The following is a 15,447-nucleotide window of genomic DNA, read 5'->3' as shown; positions in this document are numbered from 1 at the left end:
ACTGAGGAGGACCCCCGGGAGAGTGTCAGCTGAGAGCGCGTCAGCGAGAGCGCGCCTGCGCAGAGCGTCGTCGCGCTTGCCGTCCTCTCGCTATTGGACAGTTGATTCTCTCAGGCAGTTTTTGCCTCTGATGGCTCGGAATGTTTTGAATGTCCTCAGTAGGCGACTTTTTCAATGGTGAGCTAGATATTTCATGGCTGGAGGCGCGGAGAGAATCCGTATCCAACGTTCCTAGATAGGAAACCATCTCACCATCCCGAGGACACTATAGGGAGCGGAAGTGGCTGCTTGCATTACAAAAACCCCGACAGTTTTAAGCCTTATCGGAAATGCTTCAAGATCTGACCCTAATCCTGCTTGCAGAAATACCCGGAGTGGACTTGTTCACCGCTACTTCGCGCCTGTCCAATTCGTTCTTGCTCTAGCTTTGTATGCTTGACAGTTGAATTTTTCAATTATTCCCGTCTCATGTTATGTGCAAAAATAAATCCCAGTAGATAAACGATCTCAACGGAAGAATAAAATTGAGAGGTTTTAAATACTGAGAATATTTTATAGTTTGGGGATGGCAGACTTTCTTAAACCAGATATGAAACCAAATCATAAAAAATAAAAATGTTTGTATATGAATTTCAACCTTTTGAATGGCAAAAGTCAAAAGAGAGTCCAGAAAAACTGATTTTACAGCACAGATAACAGAATATTAATACTTCTATTCAGCCTGCTCCTAGAAGAAAGGGGGGAAAATCTGTAATTTCCGTAGACTTGGCCAATGGCTATGAATAGGCAGTTCATATGTAAAGATGTTCAGCTTCACTAATTTAAAAATGAGAATTTAAAAAATAACATTTTTCTCATGCATCAGATTCGTAAAAATTAAGAAGAGCAACTATTGACAAGGATGCTGGGAAACTGGCACTCCTGGAGGGTTGGAGGGGTGGGGAGGGTTAATTGCTAAACTGTCCTATCAAGTGATCTCACCACACCTATTACGATTTAGAATATGCATCATTTTCAATGTCCTTGCCCCAGGGGCCCCAGTTTGTGACTCTCCTGTAGAAAACAACACTGGTTCATAAGGAGGCATATTATCTGCTACAGCACCATTTTTAGAAGGAAGCAGAAGAAAAAAATGGAATAGTCAGTAATAGAAAAATGGTTGAATACATTGTACAAGGGTTTCTGAATTCTAGCTCTGGCACCTTTCAAATTAATCCTGGGGCATCAAGCATCAACAAGAAAGATCTCCTTTTTTTCTACTTCAGGTTACTATGGCTGGTATAATACTTACGTAAAGACACTACTATGTTCGTCATAAATTTTGGAGCAATGATTGGTGCTAGAATAAAGGCAAAGTTTGGATACAGTGAATCCAGCCTGTCTTTGGAGTTCTGAGAACCTGTCTTATTGGAACATACTGAAAAAGTTGGATAAATAAAAATTAAATAGATCGTTCTCAAGTGTTGTAGTGCCAGAAATAGGTAGCAAGGAGGGCTGCTTGATTGCAGGTCGCACTCCAAAATCTGTTGAGCTGTTTTTCCAGTTCTCCATTAGGCCCATTATAGACTTCAAAGGAACTAAATCGGTAAGGTGATTGATACACGATTCATGCCGTTTCACTATCCCTTATATCTTAATAATAAACATTTCTCACTGTGGTTTTTGGATAATTGCAAATATTCTCAATCATTCCTATCCTTAGTCAGTCTCTCCCTTTATTTTTACAGATCTTCTTGCATTTTATGAGCAGCAAGATGAAAAAAAAATCTGACTTGTTGCCATAACGGGAAAAGCACTGTACAAAAAACCATGGACTGTTTTCTCTACCCACCCTTATCAGTATAACAAATCAGGAAAAATTGTGGCTAGTGTCAAGTGAAGATGCTTTCATCCACAGTGATGGGCTTGAAGTAAGCCAATCTGTTTTCATACCCACTGTCAATGTTGCCTTCATTAACAGGAGTTTATCATAAGACATATTGTTCAGGGCCATTTCTCTCTCTGAAATCTGCTGCCTAAGCCCAGGGAGAAATATGAGGTTGCTATCAGGTATAGCCCTTAATTCACACCTGCATGACTTTTTCCCTACCAGAGAAGTAAGCACAGTCCTTGCAATTCCCAGTAATAATTGCGTCTTTGCAAAAAGACAGTAAGATGTCAGATTTGTCAGGGGTTATCTCACCTTGTTAGCAACAGGAATGTGACCAGAGATACTTATAATTACTTCAGTTTATAAAACTACAAATCATAATGTTAGCACACAACAACTTTTGTGGAGATTCACAATTGATTTTTGCTAATTAATCTATCCCCTGTCATGTCACCAAGAGGTAACCTCCTAACGAGAGATGAGTTTATTTTCAAATGTGAAATCTGGTCAACATTTTAATCCATATTCAACATATTTTAACACACATTTTAAAAGGTTTACTACATCATGCAAGATATAATGCTGATTAGAATATCTTTATAATCCTATCAAGTACAGTACAGACAAGTTATATCTTTACATTAACCAACAAAATTTTAGCAATTGCATTTCACTCTTTTAGATCATTACAGGATTTGGGGTGATCTCTGAAAAAACATATTATAAAAATGTCTTTTGCAATCGTGACTTTGTCCTCCACTGTTCAAGTAAAATCATGTGTCATCCAGTTGCAAAATCTTATTATTGGCAACATGTATACATGTATACAAACCACACTGCAAAGTTTTAAAAATTGTACCCCGTCAGGCCTGCCAAAGATTTTATGGACACTTCCAATCTAATCATCTCACCTTGTACTGGTAAGCAAAGCCATTATTTTCTACTTCTATCCATTTGCCAACTTTTAGGAAAGAGTACGTTCATACTTGCAAATACACACAACATGACAAACCAGGATAGATGTCATTTGAAAAACTGTTATAAAAAGAGACTTGCCCGAAGTCATTTCATTCAACAAAAATTAATTTAACTCTAAAAAACAAAGGCTAATTGTAAAGAAATACATAATAAAATAGTACATTACAAAGAACATTAAGTCGAAGTTCATTTTCATTTTTATAGAACTACACTACTTCTGTAAATAAGTATTTTAATTGGTCTGTTCTTTGGTGAAAACAGAGCTCTGATTTCATCGTTATGTCACATGAGGCTGCAATTTACACGTGTGTTCCACAAAAAGGAGGAAACAGACAATCTAAAGGACATCGGCTGCTGGCTGCCTTTATGCTCAGCCCTGGGAATGGAGAAATCTTAAGCAAAACAAGAAATATTCTCCTTATTTTAAATTGCTCAAAGTGACAGAATGTCTGTCTAATAAGACTGCTTCTGTCTAAAACACACAACTTTTTCTTTTCTCTTCTTTTACAAAAAGCGATTTGCTCTACACGTACAGCAGCTTATACCAGTGGTAACTCTTCAGAGTCTATTTCCTAGACAGTTGATGGCATCAAAGTACCATTTTAAAATGTAGAGTAACACTGTACGTGGTTCGTCACCTGAAACTACCACTATTAAACAGAAGTCATATCAAGTCTTTGGTTTAGGTGCAGTACTTAATAATTAGGGCAAAACTCCTCCTAAAATACATTCCCCTCCAAACCCTTATTTCCTTCTATTTATAAAATAACCTTCAGAAAAATGCTTTTTAAAAAACTGGTTGATAACCAATAATGTCAATGCCAATAACTGGGGTGCTAAAATAATTTCATATTTCCAAGTACATACATTCTGTAAACCGTTCAGTTTATTTCACCAAAGTAAACAATCGATAAAAAATAGTTTATAAGAAGTGTTCCTATAAGTGATGCTATTTACCAAAATAGTGGGTTTTTTTCTCATAGGTGTTTCAGTCCTTTTGTTATTTATCATCAAACTTTGAATTTAAACCCCTTTTCGCTTTTATAAATGACTTCCTGTTAATATAAAAGGAGTTCTGAGTATACGCAGTTAGACGGATGGGTCTGTTGGGTCTTTCCATCTGGGATCGAATATGGCTTCATTCTTGTAAGAGATTATTGCAGTCTGCCCTGAAGTCGACTGTTGGGCCAGTTCACTACAGTAAGAAGTGGGTGTAACCTTCTGCCCCCGTAACTATAACATCCATCCAGATCCGCATGGCTTCTGGCGAGGGCGCAACCATATAGTAGATTCTGTCGTGAGTCTTGACGCTAAAGGTGAGTAATGGATTAGGACTCTAAAAATTGAGAAAGGAAAAGAACGTAAAACAAACATCCTGAAATTACATTAAATACCACAGACATATGTGAGGGCTTCTTCCTCTTCATAAGTTCTAATGTGTAGAAACCTAAGTTGGTGTTCCTGCTGCTCTAGGATAACCTGTAGCCCCACCTCCAACCCCCTTCCCAAGATCGACCATCTCTCCAGACTTTCTGCACAAGAAATCGCACACAGAGAGCTCACCGATCAATCCTCTTAGCAGCTACTTTGTCGGTAGAGCCCTAGCGGGTACCTAGCTCATAGTGGGTGCTCGACCAATGACAGCTCGTACTCTTAGCCCGAATGAGAGTCTTCCTGATAACCTCATAACCATGTTGTAGCTCCTTCTTAGAACCTCATGCAAAGTCACTTACCAGCGTCTTCTAAACTAATAGGACCATAAGATTTTCTCACTTCACCGTGACTTTTTTCCCCCACAAAAGATCAGCTGTATTAATTACTTCTATGCTCACTTTTCTAGAACCGTAGGATTATATCAATCAGTTATGTCAGAACAACAAATCTAAATTGCTTGGAGTTCAAAAAACATATTTTCCCCAACTTCAGTATGCATGCAAATGACAGAAATCTGAAAATCAGTGTTTACCTTATTGGCGTTCTTGAGGTGATCATAATACACTTCTTCAATGGCTTGGAAGTATATTACTCCTTTTAATTTAGCTTCATGCTTGTCTGCAATAACAGGTAGTGTTAAAATATCACCACTGATGGACTGGAAACATTAGCATTGCAGTATAATTATTACAATATTTATCTAGTTTTCAAATTACCTAAGACTAATTTGGGTAATTTAGGTGAAGTATAGCCCAGTTCTATACTGAAAAAACAACAAAAAAAGGAATCATCAGCCCAAACCTCAGGGACTAATTGACTTTGCCCAAGGCTCTCCAGCAAATCTGCAACAAAAGACAATTCAGAGCTACTGACAGTCAAGTTAGCACACAAAGTATAAACACCACTGACGCTGATACAAATTATCTCCTCACATTCTCCAGAACAGTGGTTGCCACGGAAACATTCATGTGTAGAGCTGTTGTAACGAAATTTGTTAGAAGGGTGTTTTTTGGACATAATTTAAAATACTATTCTACTTATATTCCTCTCCTATGAATTTCTTGTCCAGCATGCTTTTTCTCCTGTTCCCAGGAGAAAAGAGCTTCATGTCAATAATCTGATGTCCTTTCAATGCAGCATTTTCCAAACGGTTTCTAAGCTTTCATCAAATTTGCCATAAAAACCAAACGAAATCTCGAACAAAACAAAAACGATCAACCAACCAAACAGCATTCCTCTGTGATCTAATAAGTTCTTGAAATATTTTGTAATTTACACTCAGCGAAGATTATATAAAAGCACGCGAACATACTGAAGAATCTTAAAAGCGTGGATGAGACTGCAAAGAAACTCTATCGTACCCTGCTCGTGGGAGCGCAAAGAAGAAAGTTTTGGAAAGGCAGTTGGGAAAAACAAGCCAATTAAAAATGCGAACAATCCTCACTCAGCAATTCCACTCCTCAAACTTTACGGCACCAGAGCTACTCATGCGCACGCATGGATTTGTGTTCGTTACAGCAGAAGGCTGCAAAACACCTGCTTGATTTAACAGGGGACTGATTCAACCAGAGACCCGCCATGCAGTGGAATCCACACAGCCACGGAAATTCAAGACTAGATCTGCGTGTGCTTAGCAGAAAAAAATCTTGAAATACTGTTACGTGAACAACGTTATGAACAGACTGAATAATTTGGTCCCAACTGTATTAAAGAAGAAAGAATACATATATATACTGAAAGATATAAATAACATGAATAGAGAAAATCTGAGAAGATATTATGGACTTAACAGTGGGAAAAGGTCAGAACTTTCGTGACGTGAAAAGACGTCCTTTTATATAGACTTCTGTTCTATTTTTAAGAATTTTATTCATGAATGTCCCTTTTTTTCAACAACTAAAAGCTAGTCTGAAAAACAACCACCCTGAGAAGTTCAGTGGAAAATATAAAGCTGTTAAATTACATTTAACTCAGCATTTCTTCCTAACTTATTTGAGCGTGCTTGACCATGGGCCGCAGTATTTGTGTTTGTTTGCTTGTTTGTTTGTTCTGCTCTTCCTGGGGAAACACTGCTTTAATCCATACCACGTTCAGTGGGTATCCGTCAGTTTCTGTGAAAGAGGTCAGCGTATCTCTCAAATATTCCCTGGGAAGGATTCTGCGATGTTAATGGGAATACAGCAATACTTTATTTTCTGAAAACAGATGTAAAATAAAATCTGGAGATAAAAGTAAATCTTATCAGTGTTTCCAGGAGGCAGAAAACTGGGGAATGAAACTTGTGTTTGTAGGGCACTTCTTCTATGAGAAAGAGTTCCAAAAAATACTGGCCTCACAAGGACATAGTGACCTAAGAGAATCAAGAATGCTATTGTAAAGGGACACGATACAGCTACTCATTCAGTTTCCACAGCATGATCCCATCAATTTACAGATATATTTTCTGGGTCTCGGTTTTCTTTAGCGACTCTTCTAAGGGTAGCCAGTTACTATGGAGGCCGGGAGGATGATTAGCACAGGCTCATGACACTCTCAGCGTTCATGGGTCAGCTCCTTCACAAACATGGCGCCCATCTACCCGAGCACCAGCTGAAGGGAGGTGGCGTCTGGGGGTCTAGTCCAGCCTGCACTGCGATCTGTATGGCTTCCTGTGGACTGATCTAGTCCTGCACTTGGTGATGTTTGGGGAGAGTGGGGGTGGGAGTGAGGGGCGGACAAGCTAATGATGGTTGTAAACAGAGCCAAATGAACAGCATTTGTCAAACTAGGACTCACTGGCCAGTTCTATAATATGTAAATATTCAAAACCTGAATGAGGGGTGCCTGGGTGGCTCAGTCGGTTAAGGGTCTGCCTTCGGCTCAGGGGTCCTGGGATCGAGCCCTGTGTAGGGCTCTCTGCTCAGCAGGGAGTCTGCTTCTCCTTCTCCCTGACCCACCCCCTTGCTTGTGCTCTGTCTCTCGCTTTCTCTCTCTCTCTCTCTCAAATAAACAAAATCTTAAAAAAAATAAAAATAAAAACCCGAATGAAATATAATTTTTGCCTGTGTTATGTATTACAGTTCTGCGTAATCATTCATATACCAAAACGGTTTTGGTCCAAAAAATCGAAAACCGATCACCAAGAAGTTTGAAATTGGAAAAATGCATTTACACGGTCAGGAGCACAGGTTCTGACATGGGTCAGAGGAAGGAAGGGGAACTGAGCAACCTACAAGGGAAAGAAGGAAGTAAGGCCCTCAGAGAAGAGAAGCAGAGAGGAAGAGTGAAGCTCCTTTGTCTGAAGCTGATCATTCAAATTTTATTTTTGAAAATTCTGGGTGAGATTGTGGAGACTAGCACAGCACAAAGTTTTGTTTATGGATTTTGCAGACACTGAACTGGCATTTCTCATTAAACTAGCATCTTTTCTGTGGTACTAACTGAAGAGAACATCTCTGGATTCTCATTAAACATGAGCTCAGAAAGCCCGAGAGAGGCAAGCGGGGAACCCCTGAGGGTCAGGCCATTTGCTTCAGGCCGCTGGCCGCTGCATGAACTGAAGCCCCCCACACACCCCTGCCCCTCCTCACCCCAGTTCTGGGGCCCCACAGCCAGTGTTTCCCCTCTTTCACGTGCTTCTTGGTCCCTCACACTTCTCTTCATAAACATATCCTGACTCACACTATAGATGAAGGGACGGGACGGTTATTTCTTACTTATGACATCGATGTAACCATTTCTAACAGTCTCATACATGCTGGTACCGTCACCACAGAGACGGTCTCTTCACAAGCGCTGACATGATAGTACTTTTCTTCAGTTGTTGAAGAGAGCAGACTCTACCTGCACTGACGACGGACGTGTTTCCTAGGGGACCCGGGAGACTTCTAAGTACAGCAGTTACAGCCATAGTCCTGTATTTTTCAAAGACTCAGTAGGGTACGTTTCTCATAATCCACCATTTAAGAATCCAAAAAGATTTCAGTCACTTAATAAATACTTACTTGTTCCCTTGTTCATGGATGAGCTTTACCCTCTGCTTCAATAACCGTGCTAGTTTATAAACTCAAGCTGAGGGACTGTCAGCCAAGGCTGCCTAATTGTGTGTGACTTAAATAGGGCAGATGACCATAAATAAATAAACAGAAACCTTTTTCCTGGCCTCGTGGTTTAAAAGTCAATATTTTGGTCTAAAAAGAAAAATCCCATTTACTACTTATTTGGACTTCAGCTTATTTCAGAACTAGAAGCGACGAATTCACACTTTTTAAAAAGATTTTATTTATTTATTTGACAGAGAGACAGCACAAGCAGGGAGAGCATCAGGCAGAGGGAGAGGGAGAAGCAGGCTTCTCACTGAGCAGGGAGCACGATGCAGGGGTCAATCCCAGGACCCCGGGACCATGACCTGAGCTGAAGGCAGACGCTTAACCGACTGAGCCACCCAGGTGCCCCATGAATTCACATTTTTTAAATAACATAGAGTTTTTATTATTTCTCTATGTTATTTAAATAACATAGAGTTTTTATTATTTCTCTGTTATTTAAATAACATAGAGTTTTTATTATTATATTTTTATTATTTTATTATTAGAGAGGAAATGCATATCAGGGGGACTATATAACCTGAATATAAAATAATACATACCCACAAAGCTAAGATTGCCATTAATTCTATTACTTACCAACTCATTCGTCCTGATGTTTATTACCTTTGCTCTTTAACAGAGAATTCCTGATTTGAATGTATCGCTGAGGGGTTTTCTTCTCACTCACCTGCGTAATAAGAGAACGTGCGCTTGTTCCGGTCAAAAACAAACCATCGTTTTTTCCAAGTTTTAATTTTTCCACCCATTTTGATAAGGAATCCTCGGCAGGTCTTTTCTGTGATCGACACGTGATAACAGGTATCGATATTGTGGCCAGCAGTCTCCACATGGCTTCGCAAATCAAAGTCCTCCTTCCGGACAGGCAGATAGCGTGTCAGAGGTCGAGCCTGGAAAAGCACAGACCCATGTCATATACAGCTAATGATTCGTTTCATTTCAGGTCACAGATGTTTAGGAACAGACGTGCACTGAAAAGCCTAAGCATTACAATGTCCATGTGATTCTGAGAACTTAAGATGAACATTATCCTTTGGAGTTTAAAAAAGTGTACAGTATTTTAAGAAGGAGGCTACAATATGCGGGGGGGGGTGTGTGTGGATAAACTCAGGAGAATAGATTCTACTCCTTGAAATGGACAGATGAGAACATCGGGAAATGCCATTAACCTTAGCTTTCTTTCTTTCTTTTTTTTTAAAAAAGATTTTATTTATTTATTTGACAGAGAGAGACAGCCAGAGAGAGAGGGAACACAAGCAGGGGGAGTGGGAGAGGAAGAAACAGGCTCATAGCGGAGGAGCCTGATGTGGGGCTTGATCCCAGAACGCCGGGATCACACCCCGAGCCGAAGGCAGACGCTTAACGACTGTGCCACCCAGGCGCCCCAACCTTAGCTTTCTAAGAGGTACTTAGCACTTAAAAATAGGGAGTCACAACAGGCATGAAGTTCCCTGGGCTGCCTCCTACAGATGGGGACTCCTCCTCTGTGAAGTTCCCTGGACTTCTGCCGATACAACCTAACATGTCCTTAAATAATCTCAGACATGACCTGAGTGGTGAACATTATTTAGTAAGTGCACCACCGCCCACCCAAAGCTATACACGTGGGCTGACACACACTTTCTGATAGAAATCAAAGGCAGAGATGTAGGTTTTGAAAAGCGAAGCTAAAGTAACGTAAGCAGTAGGATCAAAGCTGTACCGGATGGGCTGCCCAATGAGCAGATACGGACGAGATGTACAAAGATGTCTTTTATTTTACTATGGCTGGAAGAAAGGTTCATCTAATCTAGGAAGCACGTTATCGCCATGGGTCATATTTCTAAAATGGCGTTCCAGTTTATTCTGTTAAATAACCCTACCCCTTTGCCCTGGGGAAAATGACCTAAATATATACTTGGAGTCAAATCTTATAATTGGGATAAAAGTAGAATTATGCTTTCTGGTTTGGCTTCAAATACCGAACAGGTATGGATGACCTTCCCTGTGAATCATAATTTGGCCGATGGTGGACATAATGAAATAAAATGAACGTGTTTTCCTTTGTACTTTTCTTCAATATTGTGCCTTTGATTCTGTGGTATTTGACTTCAGACAGATGTCACAGCCTTACAGATACCTCAAAACACACAGAGTCCTCAAGATAGTCTCTCACTGGGGCGCCTGGGTGGCACAGCGGTTAAGCGTCTGCCTTCGGCTCGGGGCGTGATCCCGGCGTTCTGGGATCGAGCCCCACATCAGGCTCCTCTGCTAAGAGCCTGCTTCTTCCTCTCCCACTCCCCCTGCTTGTGTTCCCTCTCTCGCTGGCTGTCTCTATCTCTGTCAAGTAAATAAATAAATAAATAAAATCTTAAAAAAAAAAAAAGATAGTCTCTCACTGCTGTGCTATTCAACTCCCAGCCACTATAAAGAATAAGGGAAATAGCACCTTTTATGAAGTCTAGTAAACCTTGGTAAAATGGGTTTGAACTTTACATTAAGAGGCCTGCATGAAATTTATTTTTGTTTCTCAGCAAACATACATTATGTAGGCAGCTTTAGTGACAGAGATTCAAACTCTACAATAAGCAAGAGGGGAAGTTAAAGGAAATGGGTGGTTTTCCTGAGTTTTGCTTGAGTTCAGTAACCTTGCGCACGCGTGTGGGGACGGCTGTAGCAAAGGGGACATGTGTGACAATACAGTGGTTAGACAACCAAACCAAAACAGAAAACCCACTAACACTACCAAGAAATTGGGTTGGTAAAATATTTTGTCCTGGAGTGTCTGCTTCCAAAAATGGCTTAATAGAACCTCTTCTCTTCCTCAACCAAAGGTTTTAGTCTGGGTGTTGTATTTGTTTTCAGGAGCAAGTTCAGCTGCATTTTTCAAAGCTGCTCAGAAAAACATGCTCCTTTTAAATACACCGCAAAAAAAAAAAATGGGTAGAAGAAAAAATGCCTCACCCATTAAAATGTTCCATGCGTGACTAGAGAAAAGCGTCATTTGGTTAGTAGGTCCCCAAAAGTTTTGAGATAAACATACATTTTTTGGTCTCTGAACCCCCATCTGTGTCTTAGCAGTCACATGTTAGGGCTGCTGACTGAGGTGCCCAGCAAGGTGTCTTGACAAGCACGACTGTCTTCTAAAGAATGACCACCAGGGGGCGACCTATTGCAATCCATCCACATTGTCCCACCAACCTGTGCCCTCTGTTTCTCCCTTATTTTTACTTCCTTTTCAATTAACTTCTGCCGCTGGCTAGTTTCTTCCTGCAGTCGTTTTTCCAGGAGTTCTCGGCGTCGTTTTTCTTCTTCCAGAGCTCGTTTCTTGGCTTCCATTTCCCGTTCCTAAATGTTATTATGCAGAACAAATTTTAGGACATGCTGGTTACACTTGAATGATTCTAACTAATGGAAAAAGAAACTTCTCAGTAGACAATTGCTGGTTTTATAGCCTGGGTTCTTGCAATAGACCACCTAGACTAAAATCACCTCTCACGTAGTCTTCAAAATCATCCCACATAGAAATGCAACCACCACATTTAATTAACAATTGAATATTTAGTGAAAATCCGGCTTGTGGTATTTAGTCATTTCATATGGATGACCACCACTCTCCCACTTTTCATAAAAAAGGATCACAAATTGTCACCCAACACTAGTCATGGCAGTTAGCCCTCCTTTCCGTGGCCATCTTCTAACTGAAGGCCATCAATCTTGGTCCTTCCGGTTCCTTTGTTGTCTGCGGCTTCCTGGCCGAAGCTCGGTCACAGAGGAATCTCACAGAGAAGTCGGCAGAGGAAAGGAGGGGCCCTTTAAGGCAGGATGCAAAGGCATTCAGGGGGATTCCTAAGGAAGTTCAGATTCTCGCTTGAAATACAGTCACAGTAACGTGGGATTTTAAATATTACAATAGCACAGTTCACACCAGCTGGCAAGGAAGGGAGAGTCCATAAAGATATGACATTCCTCCTTGTTCCTTGGCAGGCAAACAAAGTGGCCATCAAAGGGAAAAGACAACACAAAGCACTCATTTCAGTCAACGACGTTGACACTATACATATTACAAATTACAAAAAATTGTAGTGCAGTCAGGAGGCTTAGAAATCCTCTCTGCCACCCTTACTTTTCAGATAAAAAAAAAAAAAAAAAAAGAGGCCAAAAGGGTTGAGTGACTACTCCCAAGATTATATTGCTTCTCAGGCCCCAGGACAGTTTCCTGTCACGTGCAGGCAGGATGAACCATTGCCTCACTGACCTCCCGCATAAAGACAACATGCCTACCCTGGATTCAAGCAGCCGGGTCTTCTCTGCATGAGCCTGCTTCAAAAGTCTCTCCATTTCTTCTATTCTGGCAATATTTGAAGTGCTGGCACTGAAGAGAACACAAAGGCCTCTCAAGAATATTGCTTGAGATTGATGTCTCTTGAAATACATACGCATACATGGGCACGCACGCACACAGCTTCCAGAAAGGTGCACGACACAATCCAATGTCATTTAAAGGATGTTACTTAGGAGAGTCATTGGCCTGAACAGGCCAGTGAGTTCAGCTCTGAAAATGTAGGTGACATTGACTCACCTCAGTTTAGAAGACAAAATATAGGCAAGGAAGATAATACCAAAGCGGAGTGCTTTACTCATAAATAAATAAACCCAAACTAAATCTTACAAAGTGTGTTCTCAAAATGCTTTTTCCAGAGTCTAAAAATTATGGACCGTGGGAGGCTTTCCCGTTACTTTAATTGTTCAGAGATACCGGGCCAATAAGACCATCCCCAAAGTTCAGTGTAGATGACACCTGTGATTTGAAGTCACTTTATTTGGTTTGGAAATGGGTCCCCAGCTGCTTTTTTGCTGTGCCTTTAAACATGTGGACATTTTAGGGGGTGCCTGGCTGGCTCAGTTAGAATATTATGTGACACTTGATCTCTGGGTCATGGGTTTGAGCCCCACATTGTATATAGAGATTACTAAAAAAAAAATACACACACACACACACACACCCACACACACACGTGGACATTTTATTTCTTATGTGATGATGCCAATTAAAAAAAAAAAACACCTTCTCTTAAAAGTGCAACAGAAGTGTGGTGGCTAGTTTTGTCCATAACACTCATCCACCATACTGATGAGGAACCTTCATGAAGGGAATCAAGAGCCTCAAAAGAAATGCATCTTGAGAAAGACATCATGCACATAAATGAAGGAAAAACACAAAAGAAATAAAAGCTGCAAGAACAGTTAGGGTAAGTAACTAAAAGAGAAAGCAAATAACATGGCAATGTTTAACACTAACCAGAAATGTTATTTTTCTCTTACATTTCATTTGAGTGTTCTGGAAAAAAGGGCATGACCTAGGTCAAAACTTCTTTACTCTGATGTTCCAGCATAGAGAACCAATGTTATTTCCTACGCATATACACTTATATAGCCATTTAATATACGCTTCTTTTCTAGACTCTCTTGGGGTCAGAAAGGCTTTTGTTCCTGCATCTTCCATAGCCTGGCACACAGTAGGGACTCAAGTCTGATGCATTTATATAAAAATGAATTCATACGAAAACAAAATGGGTAATTCTTAGTATAGTCTCCCCAAATTATATTGTTGATCAACTCAAGCCTACAATGTTTCAAACATAGGGCTAAATTCCCTTACCGAGATAAATGGCCACAGTAACCAGGCCACATGGTTTATCTTAAAATCAGTAGCAGCAGTGTTACAGCAGCTTTATTCCTAATTGCCAGAATTTGGAAGCAACCAAGATCCCCTTCAGTAGGTAAATGAATAAACCATAGTGCTTCCAGACAATGGAATATTATTTAGCACTAAAAAGAAATGAGCTACCAAGCCATGAGGGGACACGAAGAAACCTTAAACGCATATTATTCAGTGAAAGAAGCCAATCTGAGAAGGCTACATTCTGTATGATTCCAACAATATGACACTCTGGAAAAGGCAAAACCACACACACAGTAAAAAGATTAGTGGTGGCCAGTGGTTTGAAGTGGGGAGTGGAAGGGAGGAAAGAATGACTATGCAGAGCACAGAGGATTTTCAGGGCAATGAAAACCCTCCGTATGACCTATAATGACGGATACTTGACATTGTACATTTGTCCAAACCCATAGAATGCACAACATCAAAAGTGAACCCAGTTGTAAACTCTGGACTTTGGGTGATAATAATGTGTCAATATAGGTTCATCAATTGTAACAAGTGCAGCACTCTGGTGGGGGATGTTAACAATGCGGGAGGCTGTGCGTGTGTGGGGACAGGGGGATATGGAAACTCTCTGTATCTTCTTTTCAATTTTGCTGTGAACCTAAGACAGCTCTAAAAAAATGTCTTTTAGAAAAAAAAATCAGTACTTCCAGCCCCATTACAAAATGCATCCATCCAGGAAAGGGACAGTCTTAGGACTGTTGTCTCCCTAGAAGCTTAACTAATCTCTGTACTTTGCAGGGTTACATGGGGCCAATTTTTAGCCAGGTGTGTTCTCCTGATAGAGAACAGTTCATTTCTATGAACTGTTGGGGGGGGGTATACAAAAGGGTAGGTTCTGTTCTCTTCAACCAGTAAGAATTAAAGAAAAAAATCTTTAATTTTTGTGCAGGAAGGTGTATTCCTCTTTATTGAGAACAGCCAAGGTCATAGAGATTAAGTGGCACACTTCATCAGCTCAACTAAGAAAGCCAAAGACAAACATTAGGCCCTGCAATCGCGCAGTATCGTGTTTATATTCGATAGTGTTGTCTGTGACATCAGGTATATGTCTTATGTCTCCTATTGATTTGGAAATAAATAATTTGATTTCACTAGGTCTCAGGTCTTAAAAACTCACCAATTAAAAAAAAAAAAGCACTCACCAAGAGTCTAACCCCCATCTGTCCTTTAGTTCTTTCTAGAACATACTCATTTTTCATCTAGTTTGTGCCGGAACATTGTCAGCTATAGAAAACTTACTGTATCCATTCCTTCCTTGTTTGGACAACATTGTTAGAATGTTGATACTTAAGCTGAATCAAAATCTACCTTCCTACAGCTTCCATTCACTGGCCTAAGTATGACCTTGAGCTCCATGAAACCTATCCGGA

At 40.3% G+C, this 15,447-nt stretch overlaps 1 protein-coding gene across 8 annotated transcripts in view; it reads right to left on the bottom strand.

The window, feature by feature from the left end:
• Positions 1–2,339: 2,339 nt before the first annotated feature.
• Positions 2,340–15,447, bottom strand: part of PHLDB2 (pleckstrin homology like domain family B member 2) — an 85,147-nt gene continuing 72,039 nt past the window's right edge. For all 8 annotated transcript variants that reach the window (XM_008706600.2, XM_040621225.1, XM_040621218.1 and 5 more), the window contains 5 exons: positions 12,631–12,721; positions 11,548–11,694; positions 9,038–9,257; positions 4,815–4,900; positions 2,340–4,184 (listed from right to left, as the gene is read on the bottom strand). In XM_008706600.2, coding sequence (XP_008704822.2) covers positions 4,044–4,184; positions 4,815–4,900; positions 9,038–9,257; positions 11,548–11,694; positions 12,631–12,721 — 685 coding nt within the window. In that variant the 3' untranslated portion in view covers positions 2,340–4,043. The remainder of the gene's footprint in view (positions 4,185–4,814; positions 4,901–9,037; positions 9,258–11,547; positions 11,695–12,630; positions 12,722–15,447) is intronic.

This window comes from Ursus maritimus, unplaced genomic scaffold (genome assembly GCF_017311325.1).
Source record: "Ursus maritimus isolate PB19 unplaced genomic scaffold, ASM1731132v1 scaffold_4, whole genome shotgun sequence".
Taxonomy (NCBI): Eukaryota; Metazoa; Chordata; class Mammalia; order Carnivora; family Ursidae; genus Ursus; species Ursus maritimus.
The sequence above is the reverse complement of the archived record's forward strand: the minus strand, read 5'-3'. Positions and strand labels throughout refer to the sequence as shown.